At 40.6% G+C, this 24,103-nt stretch overlaps 1 protein-coding gene across 4 annotated transcripts in view; it reads left to right on the forward strand.

Moving 5' to 3' along the window:
• The first annotated feature begins 6,127 nt into the window (after nt 1-6,127).
• Nucleotides 6,128-24,103, forward strand: part of MARCHF1 (membrane associated ring-CH-type finger 1) — a 117,832-nt gene continuing 99,856 nt past the window's right edge. Inside the window, exon 1 of one of the 4 annotated variants that reach the window (XM_053402935.1) lies at nt 6,128-6,978. In XM_053402935.1, coding sequence (XP_053258910.1) covers nt 6,880-6,978 — 99 coding nt within the window. In that variant the 5' untranslated portion in view covers nt 6,128-6,879. Of the gene's footprint in view, nt 6,979-7,185; nt 7,750-24,103 lie in introns of those variants that run through there. The other 3 variants (XM_053402932.1, XM_053402931.1, XM_053402933.1) reach the window with 3 other exon arrangements.

Genomic DNA, 24,103 nt, shown 5'->3' on the forward strand with positions numbered 1-24,103 from the left:
TGTCATGGGTGTCTATTCCACTGTCGAACAGCTCTTACTGTCAGAAAGCTTTTGCTGATGTTTGGTCAAAATCTCATTTCTTATACCCTGAAGCCATTGGTTTGAGTCCTACCTTCTGGAACAGGAGAAAACGAGCATGCTCCATCTTCCATGTGACAGCCCTTTAGATATTTGAAGATGCCTATTATATCTCCTCTCAGTCTCCTCTTTTCCTCTTATTAATTTACACAGCGAATAGTCTGGACATAATGCTACATATTGCAACAACAACAACAAAAACGATGCAAACTCAAAAAAACAAAACCCTGAACCCTTTGCACTATGTGGTTTGGCCCACACATATAGATAATAATAATGGGTGAATAAAAATAACATAATTTAGCCCCTGTTGCAAATGGGGCCTTGGAGGACTCATGATAATGTAAATGGGGAGCATAATATAGCTGAAAGTCCTGTGGAACTTCAACTAAAAACTTTGCTTCTCTTGGCTAGAATATTTTTCAAACTTTCTTTTGCTTAAAGAAAGAAAGCCGAAAGCACTGCAGCAAGTGCCACAAAACGTTTGATGTCTTCTTTGTTCTGAGCAAAGAATCAACCTTTTAAAATGTATTTTGTGGCTGTGTATATGTGTAACAAAGCAATATATTTGTATTGGTTTGGGGTAAATGAGCCGCCAGAGGGCCTTAAAGATGCAAAAGTCTTCTTACCTTTGCTATTCTTAAATATTTATGCAGTTGACTGAGTCCAATGGTTAGTAGGGATTTGATTTAGTTTATTCATGTGAAGGGCTATGGAAATAATAAATAAATGCTTGAATAGTTTTATTTTCATTGCCACTGATATCCTTATTGGCTTTTGATTAAACATGATTTCTGCGGGAAGAAATCAGCAGTAGGGCATGTGCATGACATGTAAAAGATGCCATGTTCAATCTCTGGCATCTCTAAGCAGGACCGGAAAATACGGTAACTCTGTCTCAGCTGCTGCCAATCAGTGTGGACAATATTGAGCTAGGTAGCCCAACAGCCTGATTCTGTATAAAGCAGTTTCCTATATAGCTCTGCACTGAGAAAGAATGTGGCAATTAAAATGCAGTGGTAGCTTTACACTGTGAATGTGCCATTAAAATACAGTTCTCTGGCCACTGTAAAATCTGACAGATGTTGTCACATCATTGCTGGAACTGTATGTGTTCCCTTGAGGTTTGAATTTGGTGCTCCACGATAAAAACTAATTTTACATATGTCAAAAATAGCCTGCAAGGGGCGGGGGAATCATGCAAACTCAGTACAGTGGTACCTCGGGTTAAGAACTTAATTCGTTCCGGAGGTCCATTCTTAACCTGAAACTGTTCTTAACCTGAAGCACCACTTTAGCTAATGGGGCATCCTGCTGCTGCTGCGCCCCCGGAGCCCGATTTCTGTTCTCATCCTGAAGCAAAGTTCTTAACCTGAAGCACTATTTCTGGGTTAGCGGAGTCTGTAACCTGAAGCGTCTGTAACCCAAGGTACCACTGTATTTACATTGTGTCATCCCATGTAGCAAGGAGAGTTGTCAGAAGTGAGTTGACTTAAATAGTAATCTGTTGAGGTTTTTTGTTTTGTTTTGTTTCTAAGAATATTTGAAATTATATCTCAGCATTAAATCTACATAGTGTTTTCAGTATTGGAAATATTATTCAGAGATACAATTGAGCTGCACGTTCATATGCTATTTGAAAGGAGCTGTTTTTTAAATGTGATATTGCTAGCTTTATTGCTATCTACTAAAGTCAACAGAATGCCATTTATTTTTTTCTGCTCAGCTCATGATGAAATATGACTTCTGTGTCTGAATGCATAATCTGTCCTTCAAGTATTTTTGTCTTTTTTCATCTGTGGACAGAAATAGTTCTCTGATGAATAATCAAAGTATAATGAATACTGCCCACAATAGGTGAGTCAGTGAATGTTGTTTTCCTACCTTTCAGGGTTTTACAGCCACATGCATCCCTTTAGCAATAGGAATTCTAACACTTTGGTTGCCTAATTTTTCTGCCAACCCTTAATACTTGGCTATTTAAGCCGTTTCCTTCACGTTGGCCTTGCTTTTACTTTCCCTCCCTTTCTTTGTTGCTTTTATTGGTCACAGAAGCAGAGCTGAACTAAAGAAGAGCAAATTGCCTGGCATTTGGAAAACCTAAGTTTTCTGATTGTTCTAATGTCACCACTGAGAGCCAGAAAACATTTCACAGAGCACCAGCCTTGGCATGGTTACTCAGAAGTAAACTCCCACTGAGTTCAATAGGACCTAATCCTTTCACTTTCTTCTGTGTGCTCCTGACTGGTTATTAAGATTGCTCTCTTGCGTGTCTCGGTGATCCCTGAAATACATAGTTGTTTATTTATTTGATTCTGTGTATGAATCAATTCTCATTTAAAAAAATATCCATGTGATTCTGCAGTGGAAATATCAACATTTACATATATAAAAACAAATACATCTATTTGATACAGGAGAGAGGGCCCTTTTAGCAGCTGTGCCTGTCGTAGGCCAGTGTTGTGGTGACATTAGAGGTTTGAAACTCGGACCAGGGAGAGCAGGGTTCAATCTCTATTCAGCCTACTGAGTGACCTTGGACTAGTCATTGTCTCTTAGTGTGACCTATCTTGCAAGGATTACTGTGAAGATAAAATGTACACCACCTTGAGCTCCTTGGAGGAAAGTTGGGATATGACTGTAGTAATAATAATGACTCACAACAGAAACCCACCTTGCTACTTCATTAATGTCCTTTTATAACATTGTAAAAGCCTTCTTTTGTGTAAGTAGTTCCAGCTTCACCACAAACTGTCTTATCTGTTTTAGCCACCTCTTTTGGAGGAAAAGTGGGTTAAAATGTTTTAAAACTACTGTGTATTTTGGAAAGTTGTTTGTTTGCTCTGCATTGAGCTCATAACCCAATTTTGCATGATGATTCCTGGCTACAATTGGGTGCCATTCTGTGGGGAGGGAAATGCAAGGTCTGTGGTCAACTCTCAACATCCTTAATGAACCACAGTTCGCAGGATTCTTTGGGTGATGCCATGGCTGTATAAAGTGGTATGATTTTGTTTTAAATGTATAGAATAGATGAGGGCCCAGTTTTTCTTTATTGGGTTTAAAAAAACAAAAACAAAACCTCATTGCCAACAAAGAGAATAATTCATTAATGATAATTATATAGCGAACATGTAAATATGTCCTAGTATTTATATTGTATTTACCACAGTGAATTCTGCACCGGGGAAGTTGCTGTGAAATCTTATATGTGTCTGTTAGACATAAGCCCTACTGAGTTCAATGAGACCATTTACCCCCATAGGATTACAGCCTTAAGGATTTCAGTCTAGAGACCAAATTTTGTGCTTTTACTGAATTATGTGTCCATCATCATTTGGAAGAGCAAATGTTCATAATTGAATGTGAAAGGTGGTGTTAACTTTTTTGCTAAATGTTTTGATCATATTGCTTTTTAAATCTGGCAGGCAGCCAGCCAGGCAGACAATTTAAACACCTACTGCTTATGTGGTATGCCATTCTAACTCTGTTTTGTCATTTGCACACCTTCCCCATTAAATCCCAGATCAAGCAGAAAAATGGTGCTGAGACTTTTCCCTTTCCTTTTAATACTTCAGTGATCAATGTAACCGGTGGTATGTTAAAACTTCTTGGTAGAAATACATTGCAAGGCATTGTTTTCACAAGACACGTTTATAATACAGTGGTACCTCGGGTTAAGTACTTAATTCGTTCCGGAGGTCCGTTCTTAACCTGAAACTGTTCTTAACCTGAAGCACCACTTTAGCTAATGGGGCCTACTGCTGCGCCGTTCTCATCCTGAAGCAAAGTTCTTAACCCAAGGTACTATTTCTGGGTTAGCGGAGTCTGTAACCTGAAGCATATGTAACCTAAAGTGTATATAACCTGAGATACCACCGTAATATTAAAAATTTATTACTCACACCCCACCCATCTGGCCAGGCCTCCCCAGCCACTTTGGATGGCTTCCAACAGAACATCAAAGACACAATAAAGCATCAAACACTAAAAACTTCCCAAACAGGGCTACCTTCAGATGTCTTCTAAAAGTCAGATAGTTGTTTATTTCCTTGACATCTGGTTGGAGATGTATTAGTTTTTAATATACTATTAGTTCCTTTGGAATTAGAGCTTTACTCAAAAGGTCCCACGGCCTACAGTCTCTTACAACTTTATTTTAATCACACATCCTTTGCTCACCCCCAATGAATCTTCACTTTGACACCCTGGGAGAATCCACAGGAACTATGATTTTTTGGAGGGTGGGAAGGGGTCATTGGAAACACACTCAAAGGTTATGCAATCATAGAATTATAGAGTTGAAAGGGACCACCAAGGTCATGTAAACCAATATTCATTTTATTTACAGTCTCATCCTAGGGATCTTTAGTCATAAGCACAGCCCATTAAATTTAATGGAACTTATTCCCAAATAAGTGTGTGTAGGGTCACTGCATTAGATAATAACATAGGATACTGAATTCCACTAACCTAAATAGGCTGCTGACCTAGTCTGGGAAAGGAAGCAAGTTAGGCTTACTGTTTGTCTCACCTTATAAGCTCCTTCCCCCTCTTCCCCATTGAGAAATACATAGATGGATTAAATTGATTAGTGCTTAATCCTGTTGAGATCTCTGACTGATACACAGGGCTATTTATAACCATTGGTATGTTTTCCAGTGCGATGGCAATGTATTTACTTTTAAATTTGATTATAACATTGTATGTGATAACATCCAAAATTCTAGTCAATTACATAAAGAAGTTTTGCAGACATGTGAACACATTGCTTGGAACAAACAACACAGGTGAAATGTCACTGGCATTTAGAGGGTTTCATAACCAAGCAGTTTGTTGTGGGAGTGCTCTGAGTGGATTCTCTGTCCTGAGGTCTCAAGCTGAGAACCTTTACAATGAATAACAAACATTTTAAGTTGGATAATATTTTTTAAAAAGGAAAGTATTTTTATCAAAATAGGTGAGTTTTGTAAACATAACTCCTAATCAACACACTTCATCATCTCTATGCACGAGGAATCAGGGTTTAATTTCTAAAGCTAGGGCTACAGAAGTTCAAATCTGCCTGGAAAAAGGCCCAGCCTGGATTTCCATTGGTTCTGGGATAATCAGAAATTACTAGGAAGTATACAATTTCTGTCTGTGGACCCTGGTGCAAGGACAGTTGTCTCCCCCAGGAGACTATTTTGCCCAATTCCTTTGTTCCAGTTCTGTGGAACAGGGGAACTGGGATAAAATTTGGGAAAACCCTTGAGCTCCATGGTGCTGCAAGGGAGCCAAAATACTGTTTTCATGGGGCAGACAGATAACTTGAAGCCTGCCTGTTCAAAATTCACATCCACTGATGTCCTTACCTCTATTTTAGAGAGGTGTGGGCGATTGTTACTCAGCAGCAGTATCTCTAAAACCCCAAATCTCTAAACCCCCAAAAAGTGCTAGTGTAAAAGCCTACTTATTTAATCTCAACCGGCTGTGATGATTCAGTGGTAAGGCGAATGCACTTTACACATGCCGTTGGCAGGGTGCCAACACTTGAATAAAATATTGGGAAGGGGGCAGGTAAGCCCTACATAATCAATCACAAGATGCAGTGCCCATTAACTTTGTGGGGTGCCGGTGGCCCCTTCAAATATTTTGAGGTCCTAGGAGTTAGCTCCTAAAGCCCTGGTTGATCATTTCACAAGTTCCAATCCTGGGCTAGGTCTAAACAGATTGTCCCGAGGCTTCAGTCTGGCTGATCTCCAACCCTTGTCGTGGCACTCTGGACATCCTCAGAGGCAAATGCCACGGAGCTGAAGCGTGATCATTAAATCCAAAGCTAAACCTTGTTGAACTCTGGCTGAGAGAAGAAGGAGGGCAGGCTGTGCGCCCTAGTGTGCAGAAGCTGCAAGGAGCGGGTTGACGTTTCTCCTGGCCACCTTGGGGGCAGACCCAATTCCAGTCGCTTCTTTGTGGGTGCCACTTCCCCCACCCCACTTTTTAATAGCATTACGTTTCAACCGCAGCTGCTCCCCCCCCCCAGGTCCCAGGCAGCTCCTTTGAAACCTAAACAGATTACGCGAGGCGCATGAAGGACACGGCGAGCTCGCCGCGCTTCCCGAGGAGGGGATTTGGCTCCAAAATAGGACGCTAAGCCGCCTTGCAGCCTCGCGCTCGGTTTTTCTGTTATTATTACTTCAAGCGGCGGCGCGAAGGGGTCGGGTTCCGGCTAGGCGCTCCCTCAGGAAGAGGAAAGCAGAAAAGAAGCCGTCGACGACAACGGCGCCTCGTCCGCTGTTGCAGCAAATATGGAAGGAGCCGCAAAAGGAAGCGCTTTTTAACCGGGGCTCAGCTTCCCCTCGGTTTCCATGACAGTTATTAGGGCAGCGGAGAAATTGAATTGTCTCCCACAATGCTCTGGAGAAAGGAAGCGGGCGGGGGAAGAGGAGGCGGCGGCTGCGCCACTGGCGAAGCGGCGGAGTTCTCCTGACCCGCAGTAACTCGCCTCACGGAGAATTTCCCCAAACTCCCTGGATTATCATGACGCCTCTTTTTGGGCCGCTCTCTTTCTGCCTAGGTTAACCGGGGTGGATGTGGTTTATATAAATAGATTTCATTTTTTCCTTCTTGTTATTGTTATTGTTTGCGGGAAGACCGCGTGGGTTTGCCCCCCACCCCGCCCTCCCCAAGCTGCGCGCGCTCGAAGCAGCTCCATGTCTGGCCACGCAAGGATATGAACAATTATTATACAGGTGGGCTCTTCGGAGAGAGCGGAGCTCGGAGGCGTCCAATCAGGCTCCGGCAACCTGCAGCCCTGTCAAAATGCCTCTCCAGCGGATCTCCGTAGTCCCCGCGCGGGAGACGGCCAGCAATGGGAGAAGTTCGATGGGCAGAAACAAAGAGAAGAACAAGGAAGTCGAGGTAAGAAGAGAGCAGGGGCGCTCGGCCGGGGCAAATCGCGCTTGCCACGGCCCCAAAGGGTGGGAGGCGGGTGGTAGGAGATCCACATGCCCCACCCACCCCGTTGACAGAGGCAGGAGGCGTGAGGTTTGGAGGACAGCTGCTGCACACATAGTTGCGGCGCGCGGAGATGCAAGTCTTCGCTGACGCCTGAAATGCAGGATTCTCAAATGCATCCCTGGGTGATGGGAGGGGTTGGCGCATGTATAAGGGACGGCGCTGAGAAGAGGATGCAAATTTTTCGCGTGAGACTCCCCTAAGGAGAGAGAGTGTGTGTGTCTCTGGGTGCAAGGGAGAGATATGGTCCAGTGACTTAGGCAGACAATGGGCATTGTTCCTTCTGTACTTTTCAGGTGGCTGTGCTGAAAGGCAACGAAGCGTCTTCTTCCAGAGGAGGCGGGTGGTGGTGGTGGTGGAGAGTGTTGCAAAAAGGAATGACATAAAGCAAACCCTTTCTTAAATGGAAAAAGGCAATAAAGTAGCAATATCAGTAGTCCACTGAATGTGCATGTGTGACATGCATGCATATTTAAGAATTCTCTGTTTTCATGTGAAACCCATCTGTTTCCCCCCTCCTATTTCCATTGTTCTCTGTCTTACATGGAAGAAACTCTTGTTGTTGAATAATAAATTATGGGCTCCTAAATGCTTATACATATATAGTTAACAGTCCACAAGCAATAATTAAGACGTACAGAAGTATTTTGGGGCACAGATTCCAGTTTACGCAAGGTAAATATATGCAGGTGACTTTGTAGTTAAATTATTTGATGGTGTGTGGAAAACTAACTGCTGTGACTCTTGAAGCCACTTGGCTCCTTTTTAAAACATTGCCTAGTAAACATGCATAATTAACCTTTAACACACACATTTTCAGTTGTGAATAACTGTGGCAGGAAGAGAACAAATGGGAATATTTGAATGTTTGACTGGGGAAAAATTGACTGTATTTCCATGTTGCATTTTACTGTAACTCTTTTTTAATGGTTTATATGACCCCCTTTTCGGTTTCAGATATCAACAGCTTATGCCTTCGCAATTTGTCTAGTTGTGTAAAATAGCAGTAGATTTATTAACACTTGGCTGAGAGCCTCCTTTAGCCTTTGCAGTTGACTTGTAACTAATGCAGTGATTATGGCTCCCTTATTCCCAGCTACAGCCTCCTCTGATGTTATTCTTCCAAAGCAATTAAATATTGTTTCCCCTAAAATGGAACATGATGCTGAAAACTGTGAAGTATCAGATTAAGAGTTTTCATTGTTGAGGGACCAACTTTAAAGTGAAAGTGGTTCAGAGAGGGGGAAAAAAAGCTTGGAAAAGGGGGAAAGTATAAAGTTGGCAGAATGATGAGTTAACAGCATAATTCTCAGTTACGTAAGTGTTTTAGGGTGAGGCAACAGAGTTGTTGTCATGGGAATGTAGGAAGCTGCTTTATACTGAGTCAGACCATTGGTCCACACTGGCTGACAGTGGCTCACCAGGGTTTCAAACAGGGATGTCTCCTAGCCCTACCTGAAGATGCTGGGGATTGAAGCTGGTACCTTTTCCATGCAAAGTGGATGCTCCACAACTGAGCTCTTGTCTCTTCCAGAACCTATTATGCAAACACAGACAAAATGATAGATTTCTTTAATGGATTCTTTCCTCATTTTGAGGAGGGTTCTTTTTTTAATGAGGTGCTTAGTTGTGTGTAATTTGAGTTTAGTTTAATTTGAGCTTGAGCTGCTTGTTAAAAGCATTGCGTTTCAGAACCTCATGGTGGGCTACGGAAGCAGTATTCAAGAAGGTTCAGAAACCATCAGAAAAACAAAGGTTTTGATGAAAAAAATGAGAAAAGATATGTGTGGTAAGATTGTCCTCTCTTGTGCAGAATCTTTCCACTTTCATTCACATCACTCCTCTTTCAAAGAAAACAAAACTTCCTACACAAAACTGTTCATACACAGTCGTGAGCATCTAGTAGATCCATGAATGCTTTATTCAGATCCTTGGAAATCATGGTCCAATCCTGAACAGTGTGTTCTATGTATGAGTAGCCTAGATTCACAGTGTACCTGAATGACTTGTTTGAGGGTAAATTGGGGGAGGATATGCAGTTTTGAGCAGCATTCAGTGTACTTTAACGTGTCTGAAAAGACCCTCTTGTTTTTACTGCTCCATGGTTTTGTTTCTGTCTTTAAGCAGTGCCGTGGCTACTGGGGGAGAGGGGGGTGCTAGCCAGGCTTTTTGTGCAGGTGAAGCCTCCAGAGGGTTGCCATTGAGGCTCCCAGCCTCTGTGTGTGTGTGCACGCATGCAAATGTGCATGGGGGCTGCCTAACTGGGTCTTTGACCCAGGTGAAATAAAGCCTAATTTTGCCCTTGCTTTAAGTTAAGTGTGCATCAATCTCAGTTGCAAAACTGGAACTCTTTCAACTCTACATGCTTTCCAGACTTGGGGTCATTTTAGCAGATCTGATCAGTAAAATAGCCTCCTGGTCCTATAGCTGTTTCTTCTATAGAATTGTCAGACTGGAGGACACTTTCTTAGATTTTCTGTTTTGATCTGCCCCAACCGTCCCTCCAAATCCCTTGCCAGACTAATCTTGGGGGCACATTCTTCTTGCTCCATATCCTCCATTCTCTTCACTTTGACCACATCAAAAGATCCCCAACTTTACCACTTGAGGAAATGATCCTGTAGTCAGTAGTTCCCTTCTTCAGCATTTCTATTGTTAAAAGTGATAATAATGAAAGGAATTGCTGTTTTCTGTTCTGAGAAATGAGAGCTGAATGTCATGTTTCTGAAATAGTGGATGAAGTTGAGACATCAGCCCACTAACTTAACGAATTTACAAATTTGGTTTACGAATTTCTTTCAGGGAATCTTTTTCCATATAAACTTGTTTGCTATGGAACCCCACCACATTAAAGGCGATGTGGGACATGTTCAGTCTAGGGCTTACATGCAGTTCCCCCAGGGCACTGGAAGGTCTGCTGAATCTCACTGTTGCCCCATGGGAACTGAGAATGAAGTCTACCACATGTAGATAGAGCATGGCGAGCAAGCTGTCTTTCCAGGGAAGCTTGTCTTCTGCTACTGTTTGATTTATTAGGGAACATCTGATAAGCCGTCATGGGACTCTTGAACACTGTTTGAAAACCTCACTGAACTAGCTCCTCCACTAAGCAGCTATGATTAAAAACATTTAGTCTACTAAGGTATAGAATAGAATAGCACAATCCTTTGCAAATTTATTCGGAAGTAAGTCTTGCTGTGTTCAGTGGTGGTTACTTCCAGGAAAGGATTCATAGAATTGCCACTTTAGACTATAATTCTAAATGCAAGACTTGAAAGTGAATGTGCTCAGGTTCACAGCCTGAGATTGGTTCACATTGACAAAGTCTCTACTGCAGTTGCGTACTTTGGTGCATGATGATATGAAAAAAGACTGTTGTGAGACCTACTATTCGCGTGGGGAGATGCATGTTCATAGCAGTTGTTATAGCTGTACCTTATCCAAGATCAGCAAGGACTGACTGGCTCCTTGTGTGTATAGTATAGTCCATGCTTGCCTTTCTCCATGCAGCTGTGTCTCAATTGTGCAGGGGAATTTGGCAGTGTGACCATGCCTGATTCCATTGTGTGTCTACCATCTGCTGCACAGAATAATAGGTAGATGTAGCTTTTCCTGCTGCATGCTAGTGAGGGCAGTAAAGGTAGGCAGCAGAATGTTAATGTTTTGCTATAAAGTTCAGGTCTATGAGAGCTTGCGCAGTCTAGTGGCTAAGATATTTAGTTACAAATTGGGAAATCTCTGGTATGAATCTTATTTCTGCCATGAACTCACTGTGTGTTCACAGGCAAGCCATTTTCTCTTCCTCTCTCAGCTTTCATTCCTGATATTGCAGATGACAACACTGATCTATTAGTTATTTTATCAGGGTTGCAGTGATATAATGTGAAGCACATTACATGTTTTAAAAGGCTATATGTATGTTAGTAATTATTATGTTGTGCTACATGTTTTATTTCTGTGTGTTTGTCTCCCAAGTTTTATGCTTGTTCAACAAGGTGCACATATGTGAGGGATAGACAATTTGGTTGGTACTGATGATGCTTTCTTGTTTATAGCTGGATTCTGTACGTCAGGGAATTTCTCTTAAGCTGAGAACTAAAATGTAAAGCTCTGAACATCTTTCAATGCAAATCTTAAATTACTTAGGCCAAAACAAGTGCCTTGTATTCACTTCATTGCTGCCTACAATCCCTGTAAAATATTGAACATTTTTTTATGGAGATAAGGCAAAAGAAAATATTAATTGCTATTCTTCAGTTTAGTGCTTGGCTGCAGCAGTTTCCTACTAGATGCTTTATTTAATAAGTTGACTATGTAACTGGAATTGGTTACAGATTGAACACATTCAGGTTTCTTGTTAAGAACAACTGCTAGAAATGCAATTCACTAATCTCAGAAGCAGCACAGTTTACTAATCCAAATAGTGTATTGATGATGAGTTGAATAAAAGTAATCATTTAAAATCTGTTGCTCTAACTTAGTCTAAAGCATTATGTAACCATTCTTCTTCAATTGAATTGAGGGTTTTCGGAGGCAAGTACTTTGCAGCCTTGAGAAATGTGCTACAAAACCTTGTTTTAGACCTACTTTTCAGAAAGTAGAGTTCACCAACTTTCTTCTAGTTCTGTAGTTGAAAACTAGAACTTTAGTTTCACTTTAATATTAGCATTGTACTTCATATGCAGGGATGTGTTTGGCCTCTGGCTTCCCCAGCACTGCACTAAATTAAGTTGCTTTGGGTTGCCCTGGACAAGATAAAGTGACTAACAAATTTAAAACATAAAAAATGATACAATATGATGAGTACCTTGGTAAATTCCTCTAAGACTACAGTCCTTTGCATATTGCCTAGGGATATGCCTCATTTAACTTAGTAGGACTGGTTCCAGTTAATTCTTCTTTAAAAAAGAACAACTTAAATTCAACAAAAAAAGCTCTGTGCAACTTAAATATTGCTAAGTTAATCACCTAACGAGCATGTGAGAGTAGGAAAAGTTCCATTTAATACTGTAAAGCATTGCAGTCATTAATGAAGTGCAGTAGATGGCCTTGGGCAAGTCTCTTCGCCTAACTTTACTCATGATTGTTGGCAGGGTAAAGTGAGAAGGGCAGAGGAATAGAACCACAGGAAACTGCCTTATACAGAATCAGAGCATTTGTCAATCTAGCTCAGTTCTGCCAAATAGACTGGCAATGGGTCTCCAGGGTTTTGGACAAGTAGTCCCTCCCAGCCCCACCTGGAGATTCTGGGGATTTACTCTGGGACCTACCACTGAGCTAGCCTCTCCCCTCCCTATACCACCATGAGCTTCTTGGAGGAAGAGTGATATTAAAATGTATTATTAAAATTATGTTTTTCTAGTAAAGTAACTAGAAATGTCTGTCTGGTCCACAAATATAAATATAGCAAAATGTTTATTTATTGAAAAGCTTGGATTTTCAAATGAAATACATTAAAACCCTTCAACCCCCCCCCCAAACAAATTATTTGAGATTACATTAATTTTGAAGCTTCTAGATTGAGGTACAGAAACATTAGCTGCAAAATGAATAATTTCAGCACATTGGACAGTTATCAAGGTTTGTGGTGATATTGTATTGATGCACTTTTATATACATTCTTTATGTTATAAATAATATAAGTCAAAACTAATATATTTAGCCATAAAGCCACTCGGAGCTGGTTACAAAATTAGTTTTTTGCACTTAATATTTCAAGCTTCTAAAAGCTGAATCACTGTGTATTTTTTCTAAAGTACAAAATTAACAGGAGAGTATTTGCCTCTTAGAAATGGTAATTGGAATAAATTGCATAGAGTGATTCATGAAAATGGCCTCATCACATGGTACAATTGGGGTTTGATTTTTACAACAGGAAATTGGTGGAAGGCTGAACCAATGATCAGTTGAGTACCATGTTTCCACATTCAATGTGTTAGCATACTTGATGTCATTTTATAATTTTGTAGAGTGTAAAGGGTTCCTTGTAGATCTCCACTCAGCTGCTCAACAACATCCGAAACCCTTGCCAGAAGAGTTGGTGCTCTTCATGCCTCTCTAAGGAAGCTGGAAAGGCTTTAAAGGGGTATTTGTGGTTGTGCTCTTCCACTGATTTGCACATTAAATGCCCTTCACTTCAGGCTTTAATGTTCTTCATTTCAGTACTTCATTTCTTCTGCCCATTGCCATTCTATAACATGCCTAAACTTACGTTTGTACCCAAACTTTCAATGCTGTAATCTGTTTTCTGCAGAAGATCATAAGAATGTGAGAGGTAACAACCTATTCTATTAACTAGCTGTTATTCAATTAGCCAGTTGTTTTGAGGTGTTGCAGTAATTTGATCTTAGACATAGTAATGGCAAATCTATAGTTTGTAGCTGTTCCCCATTCTGTGGTGTATTGATGCATATACTAATCTGTTGACTTCTTTGTAAAGACCTCTGTGATCCTTTATCTAATATTATTAAGAACTGAAAAGGGACTTTCCATGAACCCTTTTCCGTATGAATGCAGCTAAATATTTACTGACATGTTGCAAATTAAAACTTGAAGCTCTCTCACTGTATCCCACACACTGTGAAGAAGAATCTCTGAATTAATAATGCGGGTGGCGTTGTGGGTAAACCACAGAGCCTAGGACTTGCCGATCAGAATGTCAGCGGTTCGAATCCCCATGATGGGGTAAGCTCCCGTTTCTCGGTCCCAGCTCCTGCCAACCTAGCAGTTTGAAAGCATGTCAAAGTGCAAATAGATAAATAGGTACCCCTCTGGCGGGAAGATAAACGGCATTTCTGTGTGCTGCTCTGGTTTGCCAGAAGCGGATTAGTCGTGCTGGCCACATGACCCGGAAGCTGTACGCCGGCTCCCTTGGCCAATAAAGCGAGATGAGCTCCGCAACCCCAGAGTTGTCCGTGACTGGACCTAATGGTCAGGGGTCCCTATACCTTTACCTAATTCATATTAATTTAGAACTAGGTGAGCAGACTATCTTGCTCTCTCAGTACATTGTAAACAAAGTGTTCAAGTTGAGTGGAGCATAAAAAATAATTTCTCAGGAAAAAGAAGACCGAAAGAGTTTCTTTTCAACAACAGAACTGTGTTAACCAAGTTGTGGCAACCTACAAAAATTGTAATCAGTGGGCTAGCTACAGCAGGTATTTATTGCTATTCAGTAAAACATATACAAACCCTGTGTTGATGCACTGGACAAGGGAGTAGGGCATTGTGGTTTTCTAATTTTTCTGTAGCACCACAGATCAGCTTGCAAGAATGTTACTGGGGCAGGTTGTAATAAGACCATGATGGTAGGTAGGGTATAGGGAAAACAGAACCTGTGATATTTACACTGCATCTTTTTTAGACGTAAACACTTAGAAGTAAGTTTTGCTGGATGTTTGAATGATGTGATCCGACTCTGTGTGAAGAGCCAGGCCACCAGTCCTAGTGAGGTTGACCTGTGCACATTAAACCTGGAAGCTGTTTGTTTTTCACTTTGCATGTAGGCTTTTGTGTGCATAGGGCACATTTAGCCAGGCCAACTCTGTGCTTGCTCTACATGTAGCAGACGGGACATTTAAACTGGCCTACTGGGAATAGTCTTGTGTAGAGAACTGAAGTTTTATACAGTCTGGTCAATATAAAAGATGCAGAATTCTGTGAAGTGTTTTCACTGTGACACTGGATATTGATGATAATTTAGACCCTTATGCTGGACTTCAGAAATCACTTGTGTTGGAGTTGCTTTGTGTTGATCCAGAGAGGAAAACGTCTGTTGTTATACTCCAGCTACAGAAACATAATACTGATAAAATTAACTTGGGGGGGAAACAGAATGTATGTGTTTATACATGAATAATAATCAACAATATTTTATAATTTCCCCTTGCCCTGCAATCCTTCCCTTTTGCAAGTTGCATTCAGTTAGATTAATTATATGTTGCCAGAGTTTCCCTGTTGCAGACTTCAGAAGTACACAGTGCTTGTAATATAAATGGTTTTTCTGCGTACTCATACAAGATGGCTCAACTTTAAGTTCTGTTATTATTTCAGTGAGTTCTAAACAGTAGGCAGAAAATGCATTTTCCCCTAAGCTGGCTAGGGAAACCATAGTGGAAGAGTGGGAAATTGCATTGTTAGATATAAGTTATAGCTTGAACTCACAGTTCACTGGCAGCCTTGTACCCTTGTACCCAGCCTTGCTTAGGAATTCTAAGAAACCAAAAAATCTGCACTTTGAAAAATTCTTTCCACCATCTTGATTAAGTGTGTTCAATTGTATCCAAATATAGACAAAAACCTGTTACGTTATATCAGGAACCATCATCCAAAGTTTGGTTACAACGTCTTAGGATGTATCTAAATGCACAGAGAACAACTTTCCAAAATGTTTATTATGCTAGCTGAAGGTACCCAGTCATGCCCAGGAATTCTAGGTAAAAATAATTTTTTAAAATGATATTTATAAATGAATAGTGTATTTTACTTTAGGGCTGTGCATAAAGGTCCCAGACCTAACTGGGATCTAGCCCCAAATAAATTTGAGAGTAATGTAATGTTCAGGTGGAGGCGGGCGAAGGAGACACTGCAGCTGCAAAAGGCAGGATGGTTCAATCCTGCAGAGTGATGCTTTGCCAATCTGTTCCCTGCAGGAGACATGCTAGTAAAGCAGACCCTACAGCAATAATGGTAGTTCATTCTTGCAGTGCTACTTAATGTATTTGGCTGCTTGGTCTCCCCATTCTGCAGCCCTCTCAGCACATCATTGCCCTTAGTGGGTCTTGGTTCAGTATGGTTCAGGTCCCAGCTGTTCTCAATAATGCCATCTTTGGCTGCTACTTAGCTAGCTGCTGCTGTGTGGGGCTGTTTGAAAGCCTTCTTGCAAACTGGCCTGGGGTTGCCCTTTGCAGAGGCTGTGGGAATTTCCTTCTTCCCACATTTGTGGTGAGTTGGGCAATGTTATGTTCAGAGGTGTACAATTCAGTGCAGTTTGGAATAGTTCAGTCTTTCATCTTGATGCAAAATGGTATCTGATGGTGACTAAACATAAACCAAAACCCACTCACTGATCTTGGGAACCATCACGTTAGATTGGATGATAATATCTCCAGAGATGCCAAAATTGGTAGAGTTTGAAACTGTAATGCCAAATTGGGCAGGGCTGCATCAAATTATCATAGAAATCATAGATTGGACTTTTTGGTCCACCATCTCAGATTCAAAGTGACTTGCAATGGTGTTCAAATTGGCTCCTCAGCCTCAGGAACTGTTGCCACAATGGGTGATGATGTCTTACGAGTTGTCCAAATGCATAAAAGCAAGGAGACAGATTGATGAACCACTAGTCTCTTTTTCCCTTTTTCCCACTTGCACATGGGATGGGTGGATAAAAATAGTTCTGTGTATATTTTTCTAATAGATGGGAAACAGTGAATTGAAAATAGATACAACAAAAGGTGCAGTTGAGGATGCAGCATTGCTATATTTGACTTCTAGTTATCAAGTGAGGAAAAATATTTCACCTTAGTTTTAGTAAAAAAAAATTGGTACTAATATGCTGCACAACACACCTCAATACCCTGTATGGCAAGTGCATGGCTGGGTGTTTCTTTGAAGTTAGGGGAATTGTATTTTCCTTGTCAGATGGGAAAAAGCCCAATGAATAAAGGAGGGGAAATACTATGAGGAGGGATACTACAAGAATACACCTGGCAGAAGCTTGATGTATAAATTTTCTGACAGAGATGCAATGATAAATAGCATCACAATGGATGTTTTTTTCTCCCTGATGTGAAAGTAGAAGCAAGTTATCATAGCTTCACATCTTGGTAGTTAAATTGGGGGTGGGGTGGGGATGATAGTGACTTGAATGTAATAGTGATTTTCAATTGGGAATAAGAGCATGTGTGTGGTTAAATTCAAGCCGGTGACTGAAAGAACATCTGACTATAGCATTAGCAGGGTATATTTGGGCTCTTCTAACTGGAACATGGGATCTAAAGCATAAGGGCTTGCAAAGAGAAACAAGAGAGCTAGAAACAGCTGCAGCTGACTTAACAATTGTATCATGTGACACTCTGGCATCATGTGATGTGGTGTCTTGCAGGCATTGTCCTAAAGCCTTTCCAAGCTTTTATGTGATGCATGTTAGGCATATAATAATGGCCTTGCCTGCAGAATGTAAGAAGAGCTATGCCTGTATCATCTAGTCCAGTACTTTATTTCCAGGAGTGGCTAGTCAGATGCTTCCCTTTCAGTGTAAAGCAAGTGTAAAAATGACACCTGCTCATGCAAAAAATAATAGTAATATCATTTTCACATGCCCTCTCAGGAGGTGTGAGCTGGCAGTGGCTGACCAGGAATTAGACCTTGTGGTTGTAGTGGATAGTGCATGACAGCTGTGAAAAAGGCAGATGCCGTGTTATGGATCATTAGGAAAAGAGCTGAAAATAAAACTGCCAGCATATAATTCTGTGGTGCAACCGCATGTGGAATATTGTGTACAGTTCTGGTTGTAGAGTTGGAAAAGGTTCAGAAAAGGACAACCAAAAATGATCAGGGGGCTAGAGTATCTCCTCTATTCGGAAAGGCATTTTTCCCCTTGTGGTTCAGAGAAAAAGGCAAGTACCCAGTGACATAGAAAATGGCAGGGAAAGAATGGACTTAGTGATTTCAGCTTGACTTCTAAAGTTTCATGCAGGTAAGACTAGAGCACATTTCTTTAACACTAGGTTATCTGAATTTTCTGAACTCAGTGGGGATTGCAAATCTCTCTCTCCCCAGGACCCATTTAAAGAAAAAGTCACAGGTATTTGTAAAGCACTTTGGAGTTCTCAAGTGCAAAGTGTTGTTAAAAGGTGACATATCTTTGTTAGTTTAAGGTGAGAATGATTCTGCACAGAAGCAGGATGCTTGTAAAAGGAAGAAGTCTACCCCTTCCTTCTTTCTTTTTTAAAAAGGAAGGAAATGTTTTATAATAGACAGATATGAAGATAACTCAGTTGCTGTTTGAATATACATTTTGTCTCTGATAAGAAAAGTAAGCAATTTCATACATGTCTATCCTTAGATCTTGAGGATGGTTACCAAAGGTCTGAATCAGAACTTAATAGCATATAAAGCAAAATAAAGACTAGTTCCAACCAGATTAATGCCACCTTTCATTAAATTAATGTCTCCATCACACATTCTCCATTGTGGAAATGGAGCATGCTTATTAGGAAGGCCTTCCTGGTTTCCATGTGAAGTTGCCTTTTCTGGTTCTGATACTGAATCAATCATAGCACCAGTCTATCTAGCATAGAACTCTGTTCTCCCACTGGCAGCAGCATCCAAGAACTTCAGTGCTTAGGACATCATTTTTTCAGAAGAGTATCAGATGTGAGATGTACAGTAACTGCTGCCTGATTCAGCTCTCACCTGGTGCAGAGGAGATTTGAGTGGCTTGACTGCAGAGTGCATTGCCTGGAAGTGATGTCACTGGGGATTGCTGGTGTACTGCATCTGAGGCTGGAATCAGAAGTGGCCAAAAGACTGGCACTGTGTGAAAGGGTGAGGCAATGCAAAGAGATGCATAAAAGCAGTGAGACAGGTCAGGCTTCAGAGCAGAATTGAGGCAAAAATGAAGGCAGCTTAGAAAGTAGTCAGGAAGGGGCCAATTTCAGAGGGACAGATGGCGGCAGGGGAAGAACCCTTAACATATGGGCATGAGAAGAAAGCAAGGTGAAGGGTGAGAGGAGAAGGAGAGAGAAAAGGAGAGCCTGGCAAAAGACAGGTGGCTTGGGCCTTGTGTGTCCAGTCCCTAGGAAGAATTGTGGCAGTGTACAGAAACAGAGTGGATCAATTAATGTTTCATATGTGCAGTGTATTCTGCTGTTAGTTTTTCTGCATGTTGCATTGTTCCGTTGTTGCTGCTTTCAGTTGCTTTCGTTTGTTTTTTAATGTTTTAGATTTTACATTTGTGTTCTGTTTTTGAGTGTTGCTTGCAACAAATATTGTTAGATGATGATAATAACAAACATCTGAGAGGGTATGCTTGAGGAACAGCTGCTGAGACTATCCCTCTAGAAATTATGTAATAATGAATAATAGTGAATAACTGATAGGGGCAGAGGAAATGATTTGGATATACACAAGTTCACTTAACGCAGATTGGCTATTTCTTAGTGAAGCCTTGCCACTTCTCTTAACCACTCCAATTGTAAATACAACAGAGGGGAAAGAGGCAGATGGGTTCACCCTTCAGTTTATACTCCCAAATAGAATGATGACACCAATATAATAATGATAGAATACAAAATTGGGAGTAGTCGTCCTTGGATAACTTATCCAAAATAAATGGTGCAATCTTGTGCTATAAATTGTGATTATGCAATTAATCTTCACTTGATTTAAAATGCTCATGCCATTGCTCTGGAATCTCTTTTTAAAATTATTTTTTACATGCTACCCTTCCTCCTAAAGGAAACCAAACACTTAAAAACAATTCCAAAGCAGACGCAGACTGGGAAAAAGTGCTACTTAAAAGCCTTGTAGAAAGAGCAAGGTCTTCAGTAGGCTGCAAAAAGGCAAACAGAGAGAGCACCTGTCTCATATTTAACAGAAGTTGCTGTTGCATTTGCCTCTTTAAGCTCCTCCTGGTTCTAGGAGGCAGTGGGTGATGTGGATTTGACCAGACCGCCCCTTGCCTGAACAGCCTCTTCCTCCACTTCTCACACAACCTGCACCCCTGCCCTGACTCTGACTGCTCAGACTCATTTCCTTCCACCAGCCTTGGCTCCTACCTTGCGGGTGGCACAAAACCCCATATATCACTGGCCCCCTCTCCCAGATCAGCCTCAGTCTCCCCTGGCTCCACCAAACATTCATCAGAGCTCTGCCCGTCCTTCCCAGATGTGCATCAGCCCCAGCAACTTTGGCCAATGTTCAGGGATGACAGAAGTTGTTGTTGAAAAAATACAGTGGTACCTCAGGTTACATACACTTCAGGTTACATACGCTTCAGGTTACAGACTCTGCTAACCCAGAAATAGTGCTTCAGGTTAAGAACTTTGCTTCAGGATGAGAACAGAAATTGTTCTCCGGCGGCGTAGCGGCAGCAGGAGGCCCCATTAGCTAAAGTGGTGCTTCAGGTTAAGAACAGTTTCAGGTTAAGAACGGACCTCCAGAACGAATTATGTACTTAACCCGAGGTACCACTGTATGGAAATACCACACTGGCAACTCCATGGGATACATTCTCTTGTGATGCTAATTTGTAGTTTGTGTGCTCCAGTTGTGGCTTCTTTCCACATCATTTTCTTTACATTTCCAACATTTATTATCGGGCAAATGATAGATTTTTGCAAGCTTGACTGGTGTCATGTACCACCTGTATATCATTTTCATAATATTCTCTCTTAAGGCATTACATGCCGTAAATTTCATACCTGTGGTCCACAACTGTTCCCAGTCAGCAAACATAATGTTATGTCCAACATCTTGTGCCCATTTAATCATAGCAGATCTAACCGTTTCATCCTGAGTATTCCATTTCAACAGCAAGTTATACATTCTTGAAAGTATCTTAGTTTTGGGATCTAACAGTTCTGTTTCCAATTTTGATTTTTCCACCTGGAAGCCAATTTTTTTGTCCAAATTGTAAGCCTCCCTTATTTGATAATAGTGAAGCCAGTCTCGCACTTTATCTTTTAATTTCTCAAAACTCTGCAATTTCAATTTGTCTCCTTCTTGTTCCAGAATTTCCCAATATTTCTGCCATTTGGCCTCCATATTGAGCTTTTTCTGAGCCTTCGCTTCCATCGGTGACAACCACCTTGGGGTTTTATTTTCAAGTAGGTCCTTATATCTTATCCAGACATTAAACAATGCTTTCCTGACAATATGGTTTTTAAAACTCTACTACTTTTCTAACATCTATGCAAGGCTGCATATTGAAGACACAACTTAACTTTTAGGTAGTTTCCCTTATTGTTACATCTACTTAAGATGGTACAGGAAGCTCTTAGAAGGAAGGAAAATCCAATACTGACTATTTCCACTTCACTCTTCAGGGTTTGTTTGTTGGCTTGGCTAGCTGTTGCCTAGAAATTCTAGTTCATGGCTGCAAGGTTCTTGGGTGAAACAACTGCTGTTTCTTTGCTTGCCTGAGGGACTTATTGTGACTTGCTCGACAAACCATGGCTGATTCATGGAAGCTGCTATTCAGAAGAAGATTTTGTTCTTTTCTATGTTCTTCCTGTCTTGTGTTCCTTTCCTTCCTCCTGTATTTGGTTTGCCTTTTTTCATTTCAATATAGTTTTTTTATTATAGTCATAAATCTGTATTTCTGTACTCTCTCCTGCACGTGATCCAGATGTAGATGCTTTGCATAATAATTGGTCCCCATTATCTTCCTATGTCTGGGGATGTTTGTACCTTTTGTCTGTTCTCTGGAGTCTCCTTTAGCCTACATCTATAGAGATTTCTGTACCTTTGATAAATCTTTCTATTGCAGGGAGTATTATAGATCTGTTTTGAGCTGTCTGGAAAATTATTTCATTTGCCATCATATTGGTATATAAGAATATCTTGGATAGTGCATCCACAATTTAGGTATATACTCACAAAACTTCCATTTTGTGCTTTCTTTGACTTAAAGTTAAAAACAAGACAGATGATTACACTAAAAATGTTAATTAGCTACAGCAGTATAAAATTATGCACAGCATACAAGCTGAAAGCTTCCAAATTATAGCTTCCTCATAAAGTGTAAGAGCCACACTGTGTATTTATAAATTAAGAATTCCATAACTGTTGTACAAGTTGCCATTAAGCATTTTTAAAATGTCATGAGTTGTAATGCTTTAGATTTTAAGTTACTATTTTGGGTTTAAGTGCATCAGTATTGCCTTCTGTAATGCTCTAAGCAGCTCCTTCGTAGTGCCTTCTAGATTATACAGTCTATCCCAATCCCCAGCAAAAATACTAAAATGGCTTGGCTCTATGATGAGTTCCAATGATGTAACATAATGTACACATGTATGTTTTTCCTGCTAGGACAAATGGTAACTGTGGGGATAATGGGAAGCAATTGAGAAAGGGGCAAAGGACAGCATTATGCCAAGTTCCTAGCTTTCCTTGTCCGTCTGTAAAATGGGGGGAACCACAACCCTACATCAAAGAGGTGTTCAATAATATAAGAATAATGTAAATTATTCCATACATCAAAGGTGCCATATTTAACAAAATCTTGATTGTAAAATGAACCCGTAATGGTTTACAAAAAAGGGGGTGGGTGGGGGTGGGGGCATATCATGAACTTGTCCTCCAACTCTGGCCATGCTTGCTAAGGCTGATGGGAGTTGTAGTTCAGCAATATCTGGCAGGCCAAAGATTCCCCACAGCTGCTATAAAGACTCTTATTGTCTGTATGTCTGGTTCTGAGGCTGTCTGTTTTTCAAGCGATCCTGCTGTCACTTCCTTTTCCACCTGGAGTTCAAAACATATGCTTTGCTTTGTAGAGTGGCCAGATTCAAATGTTTCAATGGGGGATTGAAATTCCCATTCTCTCTCCCAAATCTCATCCTTTGTCCTTTTCCTTTGAACAGCAGTGCTGCATGCTCTCTTTATAACCTGCTGTGATATCATAGAGCAGGTAAGCCACAGCTGTGCTTTTCGTGCATGGCTATTGTGGGGGCATTGATGCTGCACACAATTGTGAGTGGATAGTGCTAAGGTTTCATGGGATGCTCTGGGCATGTCTATCACTATTTCTATATTTTCATTTTTATTGTTATGCTGTTGATGCTGCTGGTTGATAAACATGGCTATGTTGTTGCAGTGGTAACTGGTTGTGTAGCTATACAACAGAACAGGGTCATAGGGGCTTCTGGTGATCATTTAATATACCCCTATATTAAATATGTGTGCCATAGGTATTGAAAAAATATTTTTCCCCAGCTTAGATTTTCATAGAAAGCCCAAAAACTTATGTAAAACTAGTGTGGCCATAGTTTCAGTGAGCATAGCTGCATCTGCCATTGATTCCTAGGAATCTATATTCTCTGTGGCCCATTTAAAAGTGAAATGCTTTCAAGCAGCAAAACTTGAATCATGAATCTAGTTATACTGACATCTTAAAAGGCATATAAAGATGTAGTCTCCCTGATAGTGGAAACCAATACGGATTGACTGGGTTGAGAACTGAATGCTATCAAGTTCAAACAGTGCCTTCTTAAAATAAAATAAAAAATGAGGCGTCTTGTGTGTTTTGCCCAGTAACTGCCAATGCTGAATCAAAGTGGCTTAGAAACATGACAAGGCTTAAAAAGGAGTTTCCATTTTAATGGTGGGAACTACTACATTGAATTTCAGAATGTTGTGTGCATGCTGTTGACTTCTAGGGATCGCAGTCTTAACTTCTTGAGGAGTTGAATCCCATTTCAGTTTCAGAAGTCACAGTTAAAATGTAAATTGAAGGAACTGCTATGCATATTAACTAACCAACTTTAATTTGAGTTATTCACACAGAGTAATGAATATCTTGTCCTTAATTTGTACCTTTAATAAATTTGTGAAATATAATCTCTTGCTTTTATTAGTTTCTGTTTATTGGTTTGGGTCTTCATTTAATTATCCAACTTGTCTAAGAAGATCGCTACTTCACCAGCTTTCAACATTGATGCTGCAAGTTTTGTTTGAAGAAACAACAAAGGAACAACAAACCGAATGAATACTAAAGTACATAATGGAGAAATGACAGAATACTAAAGCACCAGAGATCAAACAAATGAGCATTCAAGCACCCATACTGCAATCTTTGAAAGTGTTTTTTTACTTAATCCAAACAGTTTCAAAGATTGCGTGATTCACTGAATTTAAAATTCACTTTGAATGTTTTGGCCTTAGAGGATAGAAAAGAGTGAATGAGCAAGCTGATATATGGAATATCTAAAAAAGAACTCATTGCTCTTGCAGAAAACAGAAAAGGCGTGCTTAGCTTCTCAGCCTAGATTTGCACACATTTGAATAAAGAAACTTCTAATGTAAC

The sequence above is a fragment of the Podarcis raffonei genome, chromosome 9 (genome assembly GCF_027172205.1).
Source record: "Podarcis raffonei isolate rPodRaf1 chromosome 9, rPodRaf1.pri, whole genome shotgun sequence".
Classification (NCBI taxonomy): domain Eukaryota; kingdom Metazoa; phylum Chordata; class Lepidosauria; order Squamata; family Lacertidae; genus Podarcis; species Podarcis raffonei.